Consider the following 17,046-nt stretch of genomic DNA (forward strand, 5'->3'; position numbering starts at 1 on the left):
CAGATATTGCAGCTAGCAGGTGTCCATTCCACTTCTAGTTTTGAAAGATACCTGGGTTTACCTGCTTTGGTGGGTAGAAAAAAGATTGCCTCATTCCATTTCCTAATTGACAGAACCTAGACTCGAGTTACTAATTGAAGGACTAAGTTTCTCTCTGTAGCAGGAAAGGAGATTTTGCTCAAGGCAGTCCTACAAGCCATCCCCACCTATGCAATGAGAATGTTCCTGTTACCGGCATCCATTACTAGGAAGTTGAATCAGATTCTTAGGAAATTCTGGTGGGGATTCAATGAAGACTCCTCCAAAATTCAATGGGTTAAGTGGAAGCAACTCAGTGGCAGTAAAGAAATAGGAGGACTTGGTTTTAGAGATCTAAGATGCTTTAATCTTGCTTTACTCTCAAAGCAGGGATGGAGGATCCTTCAAAATCCAACATCCCTAGTGGCACAAATTTTAAAGCAAAAGTATTTTAACAAAGGAGATTTGCTTGAAGCAAAATTGGGGACAAGGCCTTCCTTTGCATGGAGAGGCATTCATGCTGGCTTAATACTGTTAAAGAAAGGCCTCATATGGAGGGCTGGAAATGGCCAGAAGATAAACATTTGGCAAGACAAATGGATCCCTTCACTACCCGCCCAAAAGATCTTGACTCCTTGAGAAGCAGATTGCTAGTGTGACAAGGTTAGTGATATTATTGAACCCCATCTGAAGCAATGGAAGGAATCTCTCCTTTGTGAATTGTTTACTCATCAGGAAATAGAAGGTATCAAAGCCATTCCCATTAGTTTAGGGGGGAGAGAAGATAAACTTATATGGCAGTTTTCTCAGAATAACATATACACAGTCAAAAGTTGTCACCATTTCAGCAAAGAAATAGAAAGAGAGTAAGAAGGGGAATCATCAAGCAGGAAAAGGGACTACCAAGTGTGGAAGACAATTTGGAAACTTAAAGTACCTCCTGCCACCACGATGTTTCTATGGAGAGCATGCAGTGAGGTTCTTCCCACTCTGGCTAATCTTAAAAGGAGAAAGGTAGTAGAGGACAACATTTGTCTAATATGCAACCAAGAACCTGAGACTTCTGGCCATGCTTTATGGGGATGTATTGGTGCTAAAGACGTGTTGTGTCAAGGCCCAAAGAAAGTGCAGAAACTATCCCTTCAAAGTGACTTGATTTTCAATGTTTGTGCAGGCTTGGTTGGCACTCTTGATCTAGTGGAGTTAGATGAGGTTGCAGTCACAATGAGGGTGATATGGTCTAGAAGAAATGATTGTTTGCATGGGAAAGTTTTTAAACATCCACAGGAAATCACAGATCAGGTCAGGACAGTAATTTCATCTCATAAGGAAGCCCTCCAACAGGAAACTGGCCTTAACACCAAGCTTCTGGCAAGGGCTCATAGATGGACAAAACCTGCAATAGGGATTCTAAATTAACTGGGATGCAGCTATGCAATCGAGGGAAGGGAAAATTGGTATAGGTGTACTCATAAGAGACCATCAAGGCCTTGTGATAGGCGCTCTTCGCGCTAACAGAACCTTAAGAGGCAATGCCTTTGATGCGGAAGCTTATGGACTCCTTATGGCAACTGTTTTTTGCAAGGATCTTGGATTAAGGCAGTTATGCCTGGAGGGGGACTCAAAACAGGTAGTGGATCTTTTGAACCAAGATTATTCCAACTGGAGCATGGGTGGATGTCTCATAACAGATGCCAAAAATATTTTAAATTCGGCTGCTGCTTGGTCAGTTTCACATGCATATCGTGAGGCTAATATGGCAGCTCACATGCTTGCAAAGGCTGCACTCGACTGCATTGAAGATGTTTATGATATTGAGATGTGTCCAACCTGTATTCTTCCTTTGGTTACTAAGGAAATGAGTTGATTTGCTTCCTTTACTTTGTATCATCATGTTTCATGTAAGTGTTCGAGTTGATTAATGAGATTAGATTTATCAAAAAAAAAAAAAAATCACTCATAGCATCACGTCTATACCACTAAGTCAAGGGTGCTTAACCCCTCATGAGTTTATAACTCAAAGCAATTATTAACCTCACATTATATAATATGTTTGTGATCATATCGAGTCATACCTACATAATCGCCCGGGTCATGAGTCATAAAATAACAAGTAAGAATACAAGGAATCTTCCCGAGATACCCATTCCAATTTAATTAGACTTGACTTCTTTCTTAGACATGCTTTGTGAGACCTATCATTCGTGGTGCCAAGAAAACATGCTAAAGTAGCAACATCAAGTTTTTATCTCATGACATGGTTTTAGGCTCATGTGCATTGGAATAGATCATACATTAATCCATTCAGGCTCACAAAGTCATGAGCAGGGACCCATCCAATCACTCTCTGATATGATTGTCTATAGCATATATAGTATAAAATGTATGCTACAGAGAAACTCCAACTCAATTGGGCTTGTCACATTCAAACATCGTAGGAATCTAGTTGTATAAAGGCGCCCTAACTTGAGTTTCTTAGCACACTCAATCATCCACCTACCTAAAATCTCACATTCCACTTTAATCAGACTTCATGTACGACTTTTGTATGTATTATTTTAGCCAAGCTAAGATGATATTCTTTAAATTTATCTGGAATGTTTCTAAAGTATCAAAATTTTTATTTGCTCACTTTCCAAGCACCAAAGTAATCAATATATCTCATTTTTCTCACTATTTAAGTGCCAAGGTGATCAGCTATATGAGTGGACTGATCTTTGTCTGGTGACATATTTATAATCATGGCTGTAAAAATAAACCAAAAATTCAATTGGACCTCTACTCTACTTCCTCTGGTTGGAAACCAGCTCGATACCGGATTCCATATTTTGTAAACCAGTTCAAACTGATATTAAAGAAAAGCCAAATACAAATTACTTATAATAAATATAGTGTTTTGTATTAAAATACTAAAATCATAAAAGAGTGTGTGTAGAAGCATTTACTAAAAATTTCTCGAACTTTTTACCATAATAATCATAACTTAAAATTTCTATACATGATCTAAGCATTTGCCACGTCTTTCTGTACCAAGTTCCGTTTTACAATCTCTGTCTTCATAAATATTCTCACATGGGGTAGTTTAAAACATGAAATAAAACTAAAATGAGTCAAAAACTTAGTAAAAAACCTATCACAATGTAAACATAATAAACATAAGTTTTTGCATAAAACATTTCATAATGAGGATTTAAAATCATGATCGTTCATATATATGTTTATATCATACATGACTTGTCTTGAATTATCTGACTTATCATACTTATTTTACTGGCCAACACAGTTAACCCTATATGCAAGGTTGTGCACCGACCCCATATCATGTGGCCATAAGGGGAATCGCTAATAGTATTCTAGTATATTATGGTGGACCACGCTTAGGTTCATGCCTTGCACATCCACCCATAAATCGCATTGGTACCATGCATCTAAAAGGTCATCTTATTAACTATTTTGATCTAATCTTACACTTGATCTTATAAAAGATTATGTGTCTTATGCAATGCTAGATGCATGAGATGCATAGTATATACACAACTAAAATATGTGGAATGAAACATGATCATGAATAATGATAAATGCTTGCAAATATCATGACATGCGTGATACATAAATATTGACTTCCAAAGAACTATCTTTAATAATAATATATATAACCAGTTAACGTATGTTAATCCTAATTTATGATTAAGCTACTTGTCTCGCAGTGCTAAACCAATATTTTTTTAACCGTGACGTGCAATCCAAGTTGGAAAGTGATCTTAGATGAATTGAATTCACAAGAGAAAGTTCAAAATCGTCCTAATATAATGGCACGCATCTTTAGAGCAAAATTTGAATATCTAAAAGATGATTTGTTCAAATGAGAATTTTTTTGTAAAGTTGCAGCATATGTCTATACAATTAAGCATCAGAAAAAGTGACTTCCACGTGCCAATTTCTTAGTTATACTACAAAAAGATTGGATAATTTACGCTCCTAATACTTCGATAAAACTGTTTAAGTAGAAATACCTAATAAGACAAAAAATTTACATTGATATAAAACTGTTGTTAAACATATGATACATGGTACTTGTGGAATACTGAATCCAATCAAGAGATGTATGAAGAAAAATGGTACTCGTAATAATCAATATCCTAAAGAATTTGTATCTAACACAATTGTTGGGATTGATTGTTTTCCATTATATTGATGTTCTGATGATGGAGTAATTGCCAAAATTAGAGAAAAAAATTTAGATAATCGTTAGGTTGTACCATATAATCCATATCTTATGTACAAATTCAATTTTCACATCAATGTAGAGATTTGTTCTACAATTAAGGCTGTTAAATATCTCTACAAATATATTTACAAAGGACATGATCGTGTTCTTTTCAATTTAAGTAGCGAACAAGATAATTAACAAATTGATGAAATCCAACAATTTCAATCAAGTAGATGGATTATTACACCTAAAGGCATGTGTAGAATATATGGTTTCACACTTAATGAAATATATCCATCATTTTACAGTCTATATCTTTATCTTGAAGATCAACATTTGATAGCTTTCCGTGCACATGAAAACTTAAACAATGTTTTAAATTTAGAAAAAAAGTCTTATAAGCCGAATTGTTACTGCAAATCTATTTGAAGGTTTGAATCACATCAGAGAACCTATATCATTTCAAGTAATGGTTTCACACTTACTTATATCACATCAGAGGACCTATATCATTTCAAGATTTGAAAATAGATAATAGTGTTGTCATACCAACATATCATGAGACAGCTAATCTACATGGTTTACTGAACAAAGATGGTAGTCTTGAAGATTGTTTGCAAAAACCTACTTTGTATCAAATACCAAGCAGCTAAAGGTGCCTATTTGCATTAATTTAAGTATATTGTAATCCTACAAATTCAATCTAACTTTGGGAAAGATTTGGAAATGTCTACTGATTTTTAATCAATAAATACAATAACAACAAATGCTCAAAAAATGGTCTTACAAAGCATCTCTTCTACACTTGAATTAATGGAAAGAAATATAAATATGTATCATTTTGTTCCCACTATTGTTTTTTCTAATGATGACCAATTTGCATATAAAGAGAATGATGATGATGATGATGACGACCAAACGGACTTCCACTACATCAATTATTACTTAAGAAAAATTCTCTCATCATGTTACTTAGAAATATAAATCATTCAGAAGGTTTATGCAATAATACACAGTTGATTTGTTGCAACTTTAGTCGTAATCTCATTGATGCAAAATTTTAGTTGTTCATCATAGTGGCAAAAAAGTTTTTATACCTAGAATTTCATCCCAATCGAGACTGACGGTAAGACTTCGTTGGCTCATTTGGACCGAATCTTTGCTTTTGCTCAATAAAAATCAATTGTGTCCATATTTACTCTTTCTTTCTTTCTTTCTTTCTTTTTTTTTTTTAAAGAAATTCCTTGTATTCTTACAGATTTTTTTTTTTGTAAAGGACCCAGTGATTCAAAGTTTTAGAACTTTCGGATTTTTCTACCTTTTTTTATAATTATAAGATATATGTTAATGATTGATGTGATCATATCGATTGATTGTTCAACCTGATTAATACACACACACACACATATATGTATGTATGTTTCTTTTTCAAAACTATGCATTTAGGAAACCATTAAATTGTCGACATCAATTTGGTCCATAATTGAGGAGGTGACCCATTATGCCTTGTTTCATATGCCTTATTTAGATGTGTCAACTGTTTCATCAAAGCTATAATATCACATCATTTCACCGGGAAATTTTTGAATGAGCATGGCATTTATTTCATCAACTGATTGATTCTTTGGTGTTAATAAAGTTTGATTTGTCATTTGGATCAAATTCTGTCAGTAATTAAAAATATCTCAAAAAAGAGCATCTACTAAACGAATTAAAGATTCAATATCGCTATTGTAAGGAATAAACATCTCTTTGGAAAGTTTGATATATTCATCAACAATAATTAGTACTGTCCATTGCCAACTTGAATTAAATAATATGAGAAATAAGGATCTAATCTCGCTCTCATCTTTTTTATTAATTTGATTTTCTTCAAAGTATGCCATAAGTACAAGGAAGATAAACTTTTATCAATCTGTTCTTGTCTTATGCATTTTATGAATTACAAATAAAACTTGACAAAAATTTCCACAAAAACAACAAATTTGCCACCAAATTGAAAATATGTATAATTTATATCTCGCAACATCATATATAATACTTCTATAGATTGTTTTGTAGATATAGGTGCTTCATCCCATATAATAAATCTCGCAATACGTAATAGTTTATTAATAACTCATTGTTTGCTAACATTACATGTGTTATTTTTATCCACATTTAATGAAATTTTAAATCATGAATACGTTGTGCAACCTTCTGGTAAAAATAGATGCAACAACACCAGGTGATGTAGTTGCAAGTGCTATTATGTGTTTTGATATGCTTTCAGCAAAAAATGTTTTATATAGAAATGTTTTTCTTGTGCCAGCAGAGCCATCAATGAAAAATACGTTAGGTTCATCTAAGAATAAATTTTGGAGGATTAAATCATATGCATGTTTTTGTTCGTGATTGAGATGTTTTGATGTAAGAAGATATTCTTCTAAACTTTTAACAATTAATTCATCATCAATCTCTTTATATGCAAATTCGTCATCATTAGAAAAAATATCAATGAGAACAAAATAATATATATTTATGTTTTTTTCCATTAATTCAAGTGTAGAAAAGATGTTTTGTAAGACCGTTTTTTGAACAGTTGTTGTATTTATTGATTGAAAATCAATAGACATTTCTTTTCCAAATCATTCCCAAAATTCTTTTGGATTTGTAGGGTTACAATATATTAAAATTATTGCAAACAGACGCCTTAAGCTGCTTGATATTTGATACAAAGATGCTTTTTGCAAACAATTTTCTAGGCTACCATCTCTATTTAATAAACCTTGTAGATTAGCTGTCTCACGATATGTTGGTATGACAATAGTTAATGACAACGCTATTAACTGTTTTCAAATCTTGAAATGATATAGATTTTCTGATGTGATTCAGTAATATTCATAAGTAATATCTTTCACTTTCAATTGGATTTGCAGTAACAATTCGTCCTATAACACTTTTTTTCTTAGAGTCAAAATATTTTGTTGTTAATTCCAAACATAATTTTTAAGAAATTCTCTGTACAATAGATTCCGAGCATTTTTATCAACTTGATTTCTTAAAAAAATTCAGTTAGCATCGAATTTTTTGAGAATTTTGAATTTAAAATATTGTTTAAGTTTTCATGTGAATGGAAAGCTAGCAAATGTTGATCTTCAAGGGGAAGATACAGATTGTAGACTAATGGATACATTTCATTAAGTATAAAACTATATATTCTCCATATGGCTTCAGGTGGAATAATTCATCTACCTGATTAAAATTGTTGGATTTTATCGATTTGTTGATTATCTTGTTTGCTAATTAAATTGAAAGTAACATGATTATGTCCTTTGTAAATGTAAATATTTAATAGTCTTAATTGTAGAACAAATCTCTAGATTGATGCGACAATTGAATTTGAAAACAAGATATGGATTATATGGTACAGTCCTACGATTATTTAAATCTTTTCCTCTAACTTTGATGGTTACTCTATGATCAGAAGATCTATATAATGGGAAAGGACCATACATCATATGTTTAACAACAGTTTTATATCACTACAAATTTTTTGTTTTATTAGATATTTTTTATGAAACAATTCTATTGAATGATTTGAAGCGTCAATTTTTCAATCTTTTTGTAGTATAATTAAGAAATAAGCATGTGAAAGACCGCTTTTCTGATGCTCAATTGCATAAAGATATGCTACAATTTTACTAAAAATTTCTCGTTTGAACAAGTGATCTTTTAAATCATTTAATTTTATCCTCAAAATGCATGCAATTAGATCAAGACGATTTTGAAATTCTTCTAGTGGATTCAATTCATTTAAGATCTATTTCTAACTTGGATTGCACGTTATGGTTAAAAGAAATATTAGGCTTGCCAAAACGTTGAACTAATGCCATCATTTCCATATATTTTCTGCACATATATCTCGGGCCTCCAACAAATGACTAGATAATAACTGAATAGATATGTTCCATTCTCTAATTTGTAACTTGAAACAATAATATTAACGGCACGAAATTGTTGGTTTCTTCATTTTTTTCTTCAAGACTACAAAAGTTATGGAAAAAAACTTGTAAACATGAAGATATAAAAGTTGAAGATAAGGAAATTGGAACATTAAAAGTTATTTTGACATTTTCCTCTCTTCTAAGTAATTCATTTGCATTATTTGACTGTTAGAGATGAGCTGATGTTGATGCTTCAACATTTACTAATATTGTTCATTTCTTCACCCTTTCTATCCCTTGGTGCCAATCCGAATCGTTGAAATGAAATAATAATGGATATTGAAGTGGATTATAACAACCAAAATAATATTGAACAAAATTATTTCCACATGTGTGGCTAAAAAAAACAATATTCCGACCTTTTTCTTATTCAGAATTATTAGATTTAGTCCAAGTAACAAATTGTGACACTGATAGAGTGTTATAAACACATTGATCTAAACCAATGTCTAATCTTATATGATTTATATGATATTCCAAATTTGGAATGTCGCTCAAACTTTGGAAAAACCCACAGTATGGATTAACATCGAAAATAGCCATCACTTGAGCAGTAATAGATGGATCTAATCTTCCTGAATCATTAACACGATTCTGTAATTCGTGTTTAGTGTCATAAAAATATAAGTGCAAATACGGAGGATGTCCATCTTTAGGGAGTAAATTATTAATGTAATGATATATCTGTCCTTGAGTTCTGAATGTGTAAATTCATTTGTTTCTTCTACATAAATTTTTATCGAATTTTACTCCAAACGATGTGAAAGTGAATTTTTTATTGTATGTGCGCACTTATTTATGAAAAATTTCAGACTTACTTGAATCAAAAGCCAACAACTGATATAGTTGATCAGGAATATGATTGGAAATTAACGAGATTGTCACATCAGCACAACAGAAACTGTTTAGTTCATGATGAAATCTTTTTACTCCATAGTGTCTACACAATGACACTGATGGTAAATAATTTGCCTCAACTGGTACAATTTATAATACTTTCCTAAAATGAACGGATTTTTCATGTTGCTTTCCTATGACATAAAAGAAGCAGAGATGAAATAATTGAGGAAAATTTTGAAACAGATTCTACACTTTTTCAAGACGAAATATCCAATACAAAGGTACAAATAGATGAAAGTTGTTGTAAAATTATTTTACCCCAAGCAGATTCTAATGCCATTCTTTTAAAATTGGATTGCTCTTCATAAAAATAATCAACCTATCAAAGGGATTTTTAAGTATATTGACTAAAATGGAAATAAAATCTCTTAGAAACGTTTCATAATGAGAAATCAAAATGAATAAACCTAATTGCTCAATACTGAGGTAGATGCAATTATACTGTCAAAATATAAATATCTTTTTTGAAGCGTTGAACTTTCAACAATATTGTTGGAAGTAACAGGTGTTATCCTCGAGATATCAGATGCATCATTATGGAGATTACATTCAGAGAAATTAATATATAAAAAAGACTCAATTTCTCTTATACAGAGAATTTCATTGCCCTTTGAATCATGAGGCAAACTACACTGAGATTGTTCTCCTCCTAGAATTTTATTATTTTGAGATATTTTCGATTCGATATATCTCTCTCATTTTTTTGGGTGCATTTCTTCCTTTTTTTTCCTCTGATTGAGTAACATACCAAGTGTTTTTTTTTTTTTTTTTTTGCAGTTGTTTTTCAGATTTTTCAAAATTTATTTATGGAAGAAGTTAGATAAAAGAATAAAAGAGACAATTTTGGTGATATTTAAGTGTATTTATTGATTTAGTCGTGGTCTTACCACTTGCCATAAAGTTATCAAAAACTATAGATTCTACGTCAATTTGAGAGAACTATATACAAAATAGACCAGTTAAAGTTAACGATGAATAGCTCAAAACGGAAGAAGTGAAATCTAAGAGATAATTCAGAATGTAACAAACATATAAGTACAAATGGATATACATGAAAACATAGTAGATAAACAATGTTACAATCATCTATATTGAAAGCACAACAAATAACATTTAATTCGAAAGAAATTCATAGAGAAGACATTGAATCAACTAATGTAAGGTCAAATAATCATTACAAGAAATTTGGCCTTTTCCAGCACTCAAAATCGTTGCAAATACCTTTCAAAATCACTGCATTTGATCATTTTCGGCGATTTAAAATTGCTGCAGGTTCGCCGAAATCCTAAAGCCATTTTTTATCAATTTCGGCGATAGGCAAAAATCGTCACAAAAAACTACTATTTGCGGTGATTTACGTCTGCCGAAAATGTTCAAAAAATTGACAGAAATGGCCTTCCGTTTTACCTTTAAAATCGCTGAGAACTACTATTTCCAGTGATATGTATCGTCACAAAAGATTAATAAATCGCCGCAAATAACTTATTATTTTTCTCAGCGATTTAAAATTATCGCCGTAAATATATTTCTGCTATGAAATCATTATTTGCGGCGAGCAAAACTCGCCGAAAAAGATGTTTCAGAAAATTAGAAAAAAAATGCACAAAACAGTATAAAGAAAATATTATACACATCCTAGTTTTGCAAGCTTCACAATTTTACCTTACACTATGGATTGCCCTAATATTCTTTTTACATACTCAAAAAAGATCGAAAGTCTATAGTAACTTAAATAAAGAACCCAAGATCTATAGTAACTGTACTAAGACTATACTAAGAACTGCACCAAAACTAATCCCAGACTTGTTGAAAGGGAAAAAACAAAGAAACAAACTCAATATTCCAGACGAATATACGACATTCAAATTGATTATAATGACAAAAACAAAGAAACAGGATAACCCAATTTAGTGCACATTAATTGAAAAAGGAAAAAAAATGACTTATTACCTGGCCTATGTTTCCATTGATGAAGATGTTGCTACAATTGAGATCTCTGTGAATAATGCATGGCTCATGGGTATGCAGAAACTCCAATCCCTCAAGCACCTGCTTTGACCACTTCTTCAAGGCCTTAATGGAAACATGGCGATGCTTCTTCCTGTAATCCCTCAAGTTTCCGGATGTGCACACCTCAGTAATTGAGATCTTTTATTCGGCTGATTAAAAGACTATAACAACCATGATATGGCCTTTATCTCATTCGATTAGTAGCAAAACTTACAAAAACAAAAAACTTAAAATGGGCAATGTTCCCTTGGTGTCACTATGAAAAAAAATATCAAATGGAGATATATCATATTTGCATAAGTTAGATGGATGCTCATAGTGTTCATGTTTCATCCAGAGGTCCAAATTGAAGTTATGGTGTGTGCCTTAAGCATCATCATGCTTGAGATAAAATACCGACATCTTAAATCACAACACAAGGGGCAGATATATAAACAACAACAATAAATAATTATACAAGTTAAATACAAATTATGCTGAAAACAGTCATTAAACTATCATATTGGTAGGAAAAAGTAAACAAAATATATACCCCCTGGGATATATACCCAGAAAGGACACGCCAAAGATTCACGATTCTAATAGACATGTACATTATAAGTCTACCTATTATTGTTGACTTACCTAACCCAGCAGGACTCAATCAAGGCAGGCACTTCACGATTTACAGTGTTTGGAATCTCGAGCCTTTCACCCTTAAAACCGACAGCACCAACAACCTGAAATGAGGATAAATCATATTTGTTAAGCTACACCTTAACAACAAAATGAGTCACATATATTGGAAAGTCCCCCTATGCTACATATGAAATCAATAAATTCTGAAGATGATTTACAAATCTAGAGCTTAGAATTTAAGATTAAGTTGAGAAAAAAGAAAAAAACTACTTTCTTTTGTTGAATCGTTTTGAGAAAGTAAATTTAACTAAGAATTGATCCATAAAGACCTCTAGTGGACTAAGAATTAATAGCATACATAACTAAAGCCATTAAACCTGACGACAATTTAAGCCATCCTGGTAGAAGTATTTTATCATGTTGTGAATGTGTCTTAGGAAGCAGCTTGTCATATTAATATATCATAAAATGGTCAATGTGGTCCTTGTATTTGAATTCAAACAATCTTAAGAAAATATTACTCATCATATCTAGCACTTCAGTGGCAGCCATCTCACTGATAGTTCTAGGAACAGACCATTTTTAGACAGTGCCAGTCAAATACTCTTTAGTTAGAGATATATTCAATAATCAATACCCTTCACCACATATAAAATATTTTCCACCCGTTGATGTTGTTTTTATACGGCTAAACTTTTGTTATATTCTTCTTCAAAGACCTTCCTTGTACCAATGATCAAGTGCAAACCTGTAAAGACCCAGTTTTTTCTATAGCTTTACAAATCATTGATTTGCAGCTAGTTAATTGACAAACAACCTGTGGTGCACTTAAATTTCTTCAAGGCTGTTGCAGGGTCACAAGTTCCCACAAGATTACACCAAAGCTGTAAATATCAGACTTCTCATCAGATGGCTCATTACGGAGAACTTCTGGTGCCATAGAAGATTACTGGAATGAGATAGATAACAAATTTTAAAGTTTGTAGAGAACTTACAGTCCCTGCAGCTGTTTTGGATGAAAGAAAAGTGTTTGCCTTCAAGTGGGAAAGGCCAAAATCACAAACCTAGTTGATCAAGTATGTCCAAAAATACAAATACAAAATATTTCAGCCCATCAATCCAACAATATATATGTATATATATATATATATATATATGCAAAAATATGCGTTGATCATTATTGTACCCAGCATGAATATTCATGAGGTTCATGGAGCCATTTTGAAGGCCATTGTAGCACATTAGTCAAAAGAAACAAGCAACTAAGAATGCACACTTATGGGGAAAAAGGAATTTTCAACATCCAGGGACCAGCACAAATGGTATTTGACAGTAACCTTTACTGTATATGCCGCATCCACCAAAAGATTTGGAGACTTTAGATCTCGATGGACAATAGGAGGTCTAAGTTGATGAAGATAGTTCATCCCCTTTGCCTGTACACATCAATAAATAGCCAAGTCCAAAGAAATTTATAAACTAATGTCTGATGTGAAAATGATATGAAATCTTCACCAACAATTAATTCCTTCAGTTGACCCTTGCAAACTATTTTTTTCTGATAAAAAGAAACTCCAAAAACCGTGCAAACCATGTCTTTTAACTGATCAAACTCCAAACCAGTGTAATGTGCCCACATCAAACAGATTGGGAAAATCATTAGCACCTCAGAGATGGGGGAGCATTCTCCCAAGACCAAGACCGTTACCACTTAAGCTGACCTTGCAAACTAAAATAGAATACTATCTTGACTCCACAAAGGCATACCACATCATAAGCCATATTTATTCGACGCTTCTCATCCAATATCACTCCAGCATCAGGCATTTTCAAAAGTGCATACAAGCTACCTTTGAAAAGCAAAGCAAATATTATGTTCAGTGACATATGAAACTTATCTTGTAGAATGAATAGCTATTGATATGTAAAAAAAATAAAGGATGTAGAAGCAGATTATTTCAGGGAATCTTGATACCTTGCTAAGTATTCAGTAACTATGGACAAGTTTAGGGGCTGATTGTGGGATCCTTCCTCCAAGTCAGAATTCTCACAATATTTGAAGGATAGTTGTGCCGAATACCAAACAGAGCAAGGGAGGGCCTCGAGCTGCTGGGCTAGGCGTAGAGGAGAAGGGGCTCTGACGGAGGATTGGCAACGGCGTCGAGGTGTGGGTGGTTGCAAAGGGCGCCCCCAGCGACGGCGATATAGAGAAATTCGAGAGAGAGAGAGAGAGAGAGAGAGAGAGAGAGAGGTGAGGCCAGAAAAGAGATTGGCGTGGGGGCTGGGGGAGAAGGAGGGGGTGGCCGTCGAGGTGAGGTCGCGGTGGCGTGCTGGGGCCATTGGCGACGGTCTGTGCGCGGCAGAGGCTTGAGGGAGAAGAGGGACTGGGTAGAGAGAGGGTGAAGGGGAGAGACGGCTGCAGGAGGGAACGAAATGAGGGGAAAACCTAACGCGGAGCTTTTAAATTTAAAGGTCATTTCTGGCGCTTTTGACTCGCCGCTAATAAGTTTAAATGGGATCTTGATTTTACAGCGACACTGTTCGCCGCAAATAGTACATATTGTGGCGATTTTATTTAATCGACGGAAATTTAATGAGGCTACAGTTAATACAATTCTGTTGAGACGACACAAATCGCAGCAATAGGTACAAATGTCGTCACAAAAAGTAATTTGTACATTTTTCCTCCATGATTTCCCATCATCGCACATAAATTAAGCGGCGACTTAAAAATCGCCAGAAATAACCTATATTTGCGGCGATTTTTTTTGCGACGATTTTAAAATCGCTGGAAAAGGCAAGATTTCTTGTAATGAATATCTAAATAAAACTTTAGATTCACGTATAAAAAATACAAAACCATTATAATGAATATTTACAAATTCATATGCTTTTATAAAAAAAATGATTACTACATATCATTCATCTAAATTAATTACTAGGTCTAAAAACAAAATGAATGTATGAAATAGAAATATCAATTTCGTGGAAAACAAATTAATGGTAAGAGAAATATATGGTCTAAAGCATCTTTGTGAAAGATATGTACATTTCTATCAATGTGAAAGAAATGGTTTTGCTTCAATGCCCTTTTTTTTAACTGTAAATAGTTTTATTAACTTTTTCTTAACAATATTAGAAAACATCAGATGCAAACAGTTTTATTAATATTTTGTTAAGAAATATTTAAAAGAATATGAGGTTTCATGCATTTTATTTTTATTTTTATATTTTATAATTATTTTTGAAAATCTAATAGAAACATTAATTAAAATGACATTGCATATACGTCAATAATAGGATTTAAATTATTACAAACAAATGTTTTGATTGTATGCCTAACCACAAAGAAATAAAAAATTAAATAAATCGAAAAGAAATTTCCTAAATATTGATATTTTTTCATCCAAAATGATATTACAAAGGTACAATGATGACGAAATAAATAGAATAAAAAATTTTCTCATGAGGAAAAATGGAACATACTAGAAAGTAGATGAGAAACAAACGAACAGTAGAAGTGAAGAAACTAACAAGAAACACAATGAGAAAGAGTGAATAAGTAGTTGAAGCAATGGACCTGATAGAAAAACGAATAATGCTGGGGACAACCGCCTCGCGTCCTTGCATCCAACATGGCAAAAAAAATCAACGGCGTTGTTTTTGTTTTCATAGGTTTGGGTCTTGAACGGGGTCCATGTCTCCCTCATTTAGTCTCCCTCATTTCAAACCCCACACTTTCTCTCCACATTTTCTTTTCGACGATTACCTTTCATCTTCTCCAAGCCCTAGATTTCGCTCTTCTACATATTCACATCCCTAGATTTTGTCTTCTGTAAGATTCACATCCCTAGATTTCGTCTTACTGGGCTTTCAGATTCATTGTTGTGTCTCCATCAACCCATGAAATGAACCCAAGAAATATCGTCATCTTCTCCACGAAGCTTGGTCTTTCTCTTCGTCTTCTCCACGAAGCCCGGTTTTCTCTTCGTCTTCTCCACCCAAATCTTCAATCCCTTTCCCACAAAGCCCCGAAACCCTCACTGCCACCAGCAACATAGTCGTGGGAGTGAACAGAGGAGCTAACACAGAGTTTGGCTCCCAAGTAAGGTTCCATTTTTCAAGTTTTGATATATGCAGTATTCTATTGTAGATGGACAGTTTTTATATCTGGGAGTTTCTCGTATTTGGTTAGTCTTGTGAGTTTTTATGATTTTTTGACTTGTGGTTTCCTAATTTGTTTGAGGTTTTTGTTTAGTATTGTTGTTCTGAGTTTATGAATTTCGTGGGTATGGATATTCTGGAAGTGATTGTTGTCAAGTGGTGGCGTTGTTTGTAATTTAATTTTATAATTAGAGGTTGATAGTGTTATCCTTGTGTTAGTTTATAGTTTCATAATATGTGTTATCTTTGTAGTTTGAGTTGGGCAAGTAATAACAATCTTATTCAAGCTCTTTGGACACCTAACTAGGATGGGAAATACGAAATCATCATTTTTTCTCATTGCTATTTATTGAGGCAAGATGTCACCTAAAGTGGTTGTTGGAGATTGAGAGTGTTGTTTGTAATTTAATTTTGTAAGTAGAGGTTGATGGTGTTATCATTGTGTTGGCTTATAGTTTCATCATCTGTGATATATAGTAGCTCGACTCAGAAATTAGGTTGATGGTGTTGTGTTATCTTTCTCATTGCTTTTTATTGAGTCAAAATGTCACCTAAAGTGCACAACCAATCCACTTGATTGTGTTATCTATATTTGAGAGTTTCTCAGACTTGGTTAGTGTTGTGAGTTTTTTAGATTTTTCAGATTTTGAAGACATTGTATACCTATGGCCAGAGTGTCTACCCTCATGACTAATTCTGATGCAGTTCATCAGAATTAGTCATGAACCAAATTTAATCCATGTAGTATTTTTGAAGCTTCCTTTTACAATTTATAAGACATCATGTTAGAATGCCATCATCATCATCATCAATATCTTCTTCATCGTTTGCAAAATGTACTTAGGGACAAGCACACTACTTCTGTAAGGTCGATGCCACACTGAGATATTCAAGTACTCCAAGAAATCCAGGACGACCCTTCTTAGGGAGTCCAAAGTACAATACATAGGTAACTACATTATTTATACATCTAACATTTGTAAATTATAGTGATGAATATGTTTTACATCTAACATTTGTGAATTTGCATTTTTCAGGGATTACCATACTGTAAATTTTTCAAGTGGGCATATAGTAATCAAGAGATTGAGTTCCATTCTCAAGAAAGAAATAATGATCTGTTAAGGAGGGAGAAGGAGG

At 33.2% G+C, this 17,046-nt stretch overlaps 2 protein-coding genes across 2 annotated transcripts; both read left to right on the forward strand.

The window, feature by feature from the left end:
• The first annotated feature begins 213 nt into the window (after positions 1-213).
• Positions 214-657, forward strand: LOC118347650 (uncharacterized mitochondrial protein AtMg00310-like). The gene has a single exon (XM_035687658.1). The coding sequence runs from the start codon at positions 214-216 to the stop codon at positions 655-657; it is 444 nt and encodes a 147-aa protein (XP_035543551.1).
• Positions 658-1,450: 793 nt separating this feature from the next.
• LOC108994169 lies at positions 1,451-1,885 on the forward strand. Its single transcript, XM_018969287.2, has one exon. The coding sequence runs from the start codon at positions 1,451-1,453 to the stop codon at positions 1,883-1,885; it is 435 nt and encodes a 144-aa protein (XP_018824832.2).
• Positions 1,886-17,046: the final 15,161 nt, after the last annotated feature.

This window comes from Juglans regia, chromosome 2 (assembly GCF_001411555.2).
Source record: "Juglans regia cultivar Chandler chromosome 2, Walnut 2.0, whole genome shotgun sequence".
NCBI classification, from domain to species: domain Eukaryota; kingdom Viridiplantae; phylum Streptophyta; class Magnoliopsida; order Fagales; family Juglandaceae; genus Juglans; species Juglans regia.

Bases quoted from the DNA above. Each gene is read 5' to 3' on its own strand.
- LOC108994169 (XM_018969287.2), top strand. From the start codon at position 1,451: ATGCAATCGAGGGAAGGGAAAATTGGTATAGGTGTACTCATAAGAGAC.
- LOC118347650 (XM_035687658.1), top strand. From the start codon at position 214: ATGAGAATGTTCCTGTTACCGGCATCCATTACTAGGAAGTTGAATCAG.